General features: G+C 36.9%; 1 protein-coding gene across 8 annotated transcripts; it reads right to left on the bottom strand.

Moving 5' to 3' along the window:
• Window positions 1–2,717: 2,717 nt before the first annotated feature.
• On the bottom strand, window positions 2,718–8,057 carry LOC110878945 (splicing factor U2af large subunit B). 8 transcript variants are annotated; one of them, XM_035977618.1, is made up of 15 exons: window positions 7,818–7,986; window positions 6,796–7,091; window positions 6,451–6,555; window positions 5,807–5,880; window positions 5,705–5,742; window positions 5,439–5,517; window positions 5,117–5,187; window positions 4,532–4,576; window positions 4,390–4,449; window positions 4,253–4,313; window positions 4,043–4,155; window positions 3,512–3,958; window positions 3,274–3,418; window positions 3,112–3,179; window positions 2,720–3,028 (listed from the first exon to the last, which is right to left on the bottom strand). In XM_035977618.1, the coding sequence occupies exons 7-15, from the start codon at window positions 5,150–5,152 to the stop codon at window positions 2,891–2,893; spliced, it is 1,113 nt and encodes a 370-aa protein (XP_035833511.1). In that variant the 5' UTR covers window positions 5,153–5,187; window positions 5,439–5,517; window positions 5,705–5,742; window positions 5,807–5,880; window positions 6,451–6,555; window positions 6,796–7,091; window positions 7,818–7,986; the 3' UTR covers window positions 2,720–2,890. The 8 variants fall into 8 exon arrangements, with proteins under 8 accessions (XP_035833516.1, XP_035833511.1, XP_035833513.1 ...); XM_035977623.1 differs by lacking the exon at window positions 5,439–5,517 and having other exon boundaries at window positions 2,718–3,028; window positions 5,705–5,734; window positions 5,816–5,880; window positions 7,818–8,057; XM_035977620.1 differs by lacking the exon at window positions 5,439–5,517 and having other exon boundaries at window positions 5,807–5,883; window positions 7,818–7,999.
• Window positions 8,058–8,280: the final 223 nt, after the last annotated feature.

The raw sequence follows: 8,280 nt of genomic DNA, 5'->3' as shown, positions 1-8,280 counted from the left end.
TAGGGTGTAAATGGGTTTATAAAATAAAGTATAAAGCCAATGGTGAAATTGAGAGATATAAGGCAAGGTTAGTTGCCAAAGGCTTTAGTCAAAAAGAGGGTGTTGATTTTGGAGAAACTTTTTCTCCTGTTGTAAAAATGGTAACTGTTAGAATTGTTTTGAAACTTGCTGTGAATAATGAATGGCCTCTATATCAGCTTGATATAAACAATGCATTCTTGTATGGTTCTTTGACAGAAGATGTGTATATGTCTTTGCCTTTGGGATATTTTAACAATGATAAAAATAAAGTATGCAAGCTTGTTAAGTCATTATATGGACTTAAACAAGCTCCTAGAAAATGGAATGAGAAGCTTACTTCAGTGCTTCTTGATATGGGTTTTAAACAAAGTTTGTGTGATCATTCCTTGTTTATTTTAAGTAAAAATGATGTTCTTGTTGTGTTATTAGTCTATGTTGATGACATAGTAATAACAGGAAATTCTTCTGTTGAGATTGCTAAAATTAAAAAGAATTTAAGTGAAAGTTTTTTAATAAAAGACTTAGGTTTACTTAAATACTTTCTTGGTATTGAGGTTTTATATGCAGATAAGTCTGTTTGTTTGTCACAAAGAAAGTATTGTCTTGAGCTCTTAAATGAGTTTGGCTATCTTGGTTGTAAACCTGTTGGAACTCCTATTGAGTTATCACATGTTGTTACAAACAAGATTGAAAATAGTAAGGTTGTGTTAGAGAACATTACTGGTTTTCAAAAACTTGTAGGCAAATTAATTTATTTGTCTTTGACTCGTCCAGATATTAGCTATGCTGTTCAATTTTTGAGTCAATATATGCATAGTCCTTGTCAGTCACATCTGGATATTGCTTTAAGGTTGTTAAGGTACTTAAAGCAAAGTCCAGGTATGGGTATTGTGTTTAGAAAAACAGGTAATTTTGATATAAAAGCCTATGTTGATTCAGATTGGGCAAAGTGTTTGTTAACTAGGAAGTCTATTACAGGTTTTGGCATTTTTCTGGGAAATACACTTGTGTCTTGGAAAAGCAAGAAACAAGGGTTTGTTTCCAGATCAACTGCCGAAGCAGAATATAGGGCTATGTGTTCAGCAACTTGTGAAGTTATGTGGATTAAGAATGTGTTGTCTGAATTACAGATAAGTTGTTCATTACCTGTTGCTTTATTTTGTGATAGCAAATCTGCTATTTCAATTTCACAAAACCCAGTATTTCATGAAAGGACTAAACATTTTGAGTTAGACTTGCATTTCTTAAGAGAAAAAATTGCAAGTGGTATTATTGACCCACATAAAATTGCATCTGAAGAACAGGTTGCAGACATTTTCACTAAAGGTCTAAGTGTTGTCCAACATGAGGTTTTATGTGAAAAGTTGGGATTGTGTAACATGTTTACTGCATGAATTATGGGGGGGTGTTAAAATATATTGTTATTGTACTCTAATTCATGGTAACATGTTACGGTTATATATTCTAGTTATACTTTGGGCTTTATGAAATTGTATTACAGGTGCATAATTAGCTTGTTGGGCTATTTTGGTTATTGGGCTTATCTCTTGTTCAGTTTGTTACGTTTATTGTTATGGGCCAAGGAGCGGTTATGTAACCTTGTGAAAGTAAGAGGTTGTGGCTGAAAGTATCTTTGTGAGCTGATATATAAGAGTTGGAGAAGTTGTTACATCCAGAACATTCAGATATTTTCTAGGGTTTCCTTTCTCTCTCTTGTTCATCGTTGTACCGGTTCATCTTGTTCTGAAGATCTGATGATCCTTGGTTGAAGATCTTCTTTCTGATCTCTGTGTAGAGATTTGGTTGTACTTGAGATCGTGTTGATCTCTGTGTTTCTTTCTTTTGTACATTTTTTTTGTTTGTACTTTTGTTAGTTTCAACAGATCTTTGATATTTGTTGAACTTTGATTTGTATTCTTTAAGATCTCATAGTTTGTGAGATCTAGGGTTTGGTTTGGGTGTTTTTGGGTTGGTTAAATAATAAAAGTTTTTGTCGCTGTTTTTGTCACTATATTTTGGTGTTATCACATTGTGTATCTTAGATCTGTACCATTTTTACACAGCCCGTATCAATGTGATGTTGAAAATCAATGTCGTGATGTTGAACTATCCAACACCAACACCGCCACCGAGCGGTTCATGTAGGTAACTTTGGTGTTGGTAAATTATGTATACGATGGTCCAGGAGTAAACAAACCATTTTGACTGTCGTGAGTTCCAAAGTTGGCCCCCATTGCGTGCGATGTTGATACGCTAACATGCATGTTGGGGATTGGGTATTATGATTGTCCTAATAGACTTCTTCAAGAAACCCGATTGTTTCTTAACTTTTATCAAATTGTTTTACTTCCTGCGCAAGAAACCCACAAAATACTTTTGAACCGAACTACTGCTTTCCTCAACTGTTGCTACTGAATATCAAATGTTCTGCTACTAACCTGCTGATCGGATTTTGTTGGCGACTAAATCTGAGCGACTGCTGATTTGTTCAGATCAAGCCTGCTGATCATGATAGAATCAACCAGAAAACAACAGCCTCAAAATTGTTGTTAATTGACGGCTTTCTCCTCTCCTATTCAGCCTAAGACTAGCCTATACTTTTGCTGGCCAGTCGGCAGTCAGACTATCTCTACTTTTGGTGACCGTCTGAGTGTTATTACGATAGTTAAGAATGAATGATTAGAAAGAGAAAGAGAAAAAGAAACAAAAGCAAGATACATAGCACAGATTCAAACAAAACATCCAAAACAGATATCACACACCTATATGTTCTCTAACATAATAAAAAGAAACCACTATGTTATAGCATATTAAAAAGAGGAAGACTATTATTACGATAGTAATACAAGCAAAGACTAGAGATGCTTGGTTATCCATCATACTCTCCTTGATTGAACTTATTCTCCGGGTAAAAACTCGCCACCACTTGATTCCCGCCAAACTTCCTTCCATTCAATCCTGCCCGAGCTTTCGTTGAACTTTCTGTGTCTGCATACTCCAAGAAAACCTACACAGAAAAAATAACCAATCGCTAACCGTGAGTTTGTTCGATGGTAATTAACAGTAATAAAAAGACTAGACTGAACCAACCTTGCCAACTCCTGCTACAGGTTCACCGTTAGGATTTGGGCGTGGGATCACCACGTTGAATAAACTACCTGCAAATTAGTTTGAGATTTGAGATCATGAATCATTGTTCTTCATAAATATACAACATATATTGACATAAAAGGTACAAGAAAACCATCTTACCGAATTTTCCACATTCTATTTTCATGTCTTCCAAGATATCTTCATAATCCTCATCGTTTATCAGCTCTTCTTCAGTTACCACTTGTGTCAAAGATAGAACCCTGGTAGGAGGTGTGCCAATTGCCCCAGGTTGCAACATCATTCTCTGCAAATGAAATGATGTTTTAAATCACAAAACAACAATAATAAAAATATATATAATAGTAATAGTAATAGGAAACAAAGTAAAGAATCTAACCTGCAATGCGATTTGTTGTTGCGCATGTAAGAGTACGCTTTCTTGTTCAGGCTTGGGTTGAATTTGACCTTGGTTAGCCCGTCTAACCGTGAGGGTTTTGTCACCCATTTTGATACCATTAAGAGCTGCACAAGCAATATCGGTGACAGATAAATCTTGATATACACAAAATGCATAACCTTTTGAGTTGCCCGTTTCTCTGTCTTTGACAAGATCAAATCCTCGAAGAGCCCCAAAAGACTCCAGTAGCTCCCTAACCTGAGCCTCAGTGAAATAGTAAGGAAGCCCACCGACAAAGATGCGGTCAGGGCCCTCGAGCCCACCAGCTGAACCAGGGTTTAGCCCAACAGCACCCAGATTTAGGTTAGGATTAGGTTGACTTGGACCAAGAGTAGCAGCTAGTGAGGGATTGTAATCACTTGGTCTCCTAACCTTCACAGGCGCACCCTAAAAATTGAGAATATACATGACATCAGAATAACAAAATAATCACGCACATCATGTAAAAAGATCATTAATTAGTAAAAATACCTCAAATATAATGCCATCCAAGGCCATTGCATTACTGGCCTCCTCGACGGATCTCATCTCCACAAAAGCAAACTTCTTTTCATGATTAATATATACATTGACAACAGCATCACCTGACCATATTTTTAAAAACAATCTTTAGAATGCAAAGCTAAAAAGCTGAACTGAGTTGCTGCTTATTTTAAACCAACATGTAATGAATGCACTGACCTGGACCCGCAGTATTTCCACCAATTGCAGACATAACATGGCTGAAAAAGGTTGCCACAGTCTGCAAACGAGACAATGAATTACAATCATTTATGTACAATAAAACTTGGATAAAATTAAAAAACATGAAAGTTCACCTGTTCATTAGCAGTTGGTGAAAGTCCACCAACATAAACCCGCCTTGCGTGTCTCGTGGCCTGAATTGCAGTATTTGTAAGTATTTCACTCAAAAAAAAAAGTAAAAAAGACATTTAGTGTGAAAAATAACTGTCGTACAACCTGCTGAGTCATTGCTTGAACTGGCATAACAGGAAGACCTCCAAACTGCAAAGAATGATGAGGATAAAAATGTAACAAAACAAAAGAACAAGTTACATCCTTGGTTTTAAAAAGCGCGCCTTAAGCGCGCTTAAGCGCGAAGCGCATCTAGGCGCAGGCAGCGCGCTTAAGCGCGAAGCGCATCTAGGCGCAGGCTGGATCGCCTTGTGTGACACAAGGCGCACTATGTACAAAAAGCGCAGATGAGGCGCGCTTTTTAGGGGAAAATCGACCTAAGGCGCAGGCTGAGGCGCACGCTTTTTGTACATGGGTTGTTTTATTTTTATTTTTTTTTAAACCTCTCGTCTGGGCTTGGCTTTAATACAAAAAAAAAATGAAGGTTAAATGCAAAAACTGGCCCACGCGTGCCTGGGGTTTTCGGAGCTACATTCGTGTCCGCAGGACGTGCGGGCACTCACCGCTTTTGCGCTTCGCTTTAAAAAAAGCTTTTTTAGACCTCATCGCTTTTGTGCGCTTCCCGCTTTTTTAAACCAAGGTTACATCTGTCAATAATCTTACGTTATAGATGATAGATTAATACATTACCTGGCCACTCGCCAACGGAAACATGTTCTGAAACATTCCAGGAATGGCTGGGGTGGGCCCAGGAACCTGACCTGTAACAACGCACAAAATTACACCTCTATCAAAAGTATAACATTTAAAACTTCTCTAACCAACCATAATAACAATAATAAACAACCACCACCGGGCTTTAAAAAAACCACTAGTTTAAGAAAATTTCTGGAATCTTGCATTATCAAGAAATCGAAATTTTATTAAATCTACATTATTGAGCAGATGTAAAAATCTGTAAAGCTACCAAAACAAGCAATTCCCAGTTGAAAACGAACAAGACCCGTCATACCATTGCACTGATTCTTCCTTGTACAAATAAGCGGCTCACACCCATTCTCAGCACAGTGGGGCTAGTAGCCCAACATTGCCTTCTTAGACATAAAACAAAACATACAACAAACAAAAAACACCAAAACACAAAACAAAACCAAAAGCTCTCTCAGTTCAAGATTATGTGACTAAGTAAACAATAATAATTTCTGAAATATCCAATATTTTAGGAATGATGACACTGGAACTCTGTGGGTATGAGTAAAAGTAACTAAATTTGCTTACCAAAATAACACCATGCATTTTGGTACGACCTTTCCACACTATATCAAAAAAAATAAAAGTTATCAAGATATTTAACTTAGTTACAAATGGTTAGACATGTACCTGCGGTAACAGCAGCAGCACCAGCCAAGATTGCAGAAGCTGGAGGGGCCATATCAAAGCCACTAACTCTTTTGCTGCTACAAACAAAAAATAGTAAGTAAGAAGTTCATAAGCATAGATATACGCATATTACAGGACTACAGGATTCAGTAAACAGAATAACACATTCAATATAGATGGTCAATAACGACTCAAGATGACGACTCAAGGTGTATGTATCCATCTAACTTTAGCAATTTAAGCAGCGCACAAACAACCTTTGTTTCTATAAATATATTACTCATTACTCAAGATTCAATAAACATATTAGAATTATTGAAGCTTTTCAGAAAGTAGAGAACAAGTTTGGATTGTAAAAGATGTTTCTTGCAATATTATAAAATTGGTTAGCAACAGTTAACACAAAGGCACACTGCATATCTTAAAACTATAGCTCGACCAGATGATACAAAAAAAAAAAAAGAATAATTCAACATACAGATGATTGGTAAATAGACAAGAGGCCTTTGGCCCAATGGCATTGGTAAGTTCCCCTCAACCAAATGATGAGGGTTCAAATCCACTGTTAGTATTTAGGTGGATTTTAGATGGTGTAGAATTAGGGAGCATGTGTGTCGTCGTTCTAAATAATAGATTAAAAATACCTTTTGGAGCGTGAACGAGACCGCGACCTTGATCTATGTTCAGATTTAGCTCTTGAGCGAGAACGGGATCTATGTCTACTACGTCTATCATCTCTATCTCTCCGCCTACAAGCAAATTACAAAATCAGAACAAATTCGACCTAATAAATAAACATCTTCACAACGAGATAATAGTATCGAAAGCATAACTTGATGACATCCATCAGAAATAAACATGTAAGCATCAAAATAGAAGGATAAAAGAGGTTACTGTAATCATTATGATGAACTTTTCAAGATTAACGAACTAGAAAAGCAAAAATAAAATGAGACCATGTCAAACAACAAAATTTTCCACTACATTACCTGTCATAATCGCGACTCCTGTGATAGTCATCGTCATCTCTATCTCCTCCCCTTTCCCTTCTCTCACTCCGTTCCCTGTGACGGTCCCTATGTCGATCACGATCTCTTTCCCTGTCCCGGTCTCGGCTTTTTTCCCTGTCCCGGTCTCTACTTCTTTCCCTGTCTCTACCTCTGCTTCTTTCCCTATCTTTGTCTCTGTCCCTCTCCCTGTCCCTATCACTGTCTTTATCACGCCCTCTCTCCCTGTCCTTTGACCTGCTTTTTGAGGACTCTCTTTCATAGTCACGAGAACCACGCTGCAAACAGCAAAACAAAATATTAATATCCACACATAATATCAGAAAATAATACAAAAAAGTATGCTCCCAACTTCTAAAGCAGTTTTAGAAAACACTATGACACATACCAGTCCTAAGAGATATTTGTTGAACTTCTATCACCGTAGAATATTCAAGCATACCATAATGGTATATAAAATTACATAAACTCTTCCATGTAAAAATTCTAGATCTTACTAAGCAAAAAAAGAGACGAACTACAATTTCACCGTCATCATAGAAATATATATCGGCAAATTAAATATATATCCAAAGAACTTGCATAAATGCCTTTTAACTTTTTAGAAAAAAAAACTCTTCAAAGAATCCAAACATCATATAATCTCCAAACATATCAAACATCCAATACAAACAGCAGTTCATCTTGTGCTCAAACAAATTACTGCATCTTCCATGCCAAAACTAAGAACACAGTTTAACCTTCAGCAAGTTATTCCAAAACCCTAACTCATGTATCAATCATTCCTGACACATCAATATAAATCCAATAAAATACCATTATATACATACATCACCACGGTTAACAATTCCACATTAACCTAATTCAAACACGTATTATAATTTTAAAATCATCACAAAACCTAGTGTCGGCAATTTATTCATGAACGTTTATCTACAATCCTAAAACACGATCTGCTAATAACCTAGCGGTAATTGAGAAAAATTAAACGAAATTAGAGATACCTGTGACTTGGAATCACTAAACTCTTCGGTGGCGCCGCCGCCGTTAGCAGCGGCCGGTGGTGAAGAATCTCCAGCGGCGAAGGTTTGAACATCTTCTCCGTTACCTTCGTATATTTCTTCGTAATCCGTCATGGTTCTCAGATCGCCTTGTGTCCCCACAATTATCTGCAAATGGATGAACGTATATTTTTAGGGCTTGCAGTTTGAGTTTTTAAACGCACGATGTTGATGCCTGTATTTATACCCTGGGCCGGTACGTATTTTGATTTATTAATTTCTGATAATCGGCTCGGGAGGCTTCTAGTTTCATTTATTACAGAACTAAACTGCAATTTTACTCCTTGAGGTTTAGGTTAATTGGCCCTCTAACCCCTTCTAACAAAAAATTGCAATTTTCCCCCCTAACGTTGGTGTTATGTCGCACATTTACCCTCTAGTGTCAAATTCCATGGTTATCTTTAAA

The sequence above is a fragment of the Helianthus annuus genome, chromosome 9, assembly GCF_002127325.2.
Source record: "Helianthus annuus cultivar XRQ/B chromosome 9, HanXRQr2.0-SUNRISE, whole genome shotgun sequence".
NCBI lineage: Eukaryota > Viridiplantae > Streptophyta > Magnoliopsida > Asterales > Asteraceae > Helianthus > Helianthus annuus.
This window is presented reverse-complemented; position numbering and strand designations above follow the sequence as displayed.

Excerpts from the sequence above, each read along its gene's own strand:
- LOC110878945 (XM_035977623.1), bottom strand. The coding sequence starts at position 7,949 with ATGACGGATTACGAAGAAATATACGAAGGTAACGGAGAAGATGTTCAA. Across the intron at positions 4,450-4,531 it reads TTCAAGCAATGACTCAGCAG|GCCACGAGACACGCAAGGCG; the intron begins GTTGTACGACAG and ends ACTGCAATTCAG. Across the intron at positions 3,029-3,111 it reads CTGTAGCAGGAGTTGGCAAG|GTTTTCTTGGAGTATGCAGA; the intron begins GTTGGTTCAGTC and ends TTTTCTGTGTAG.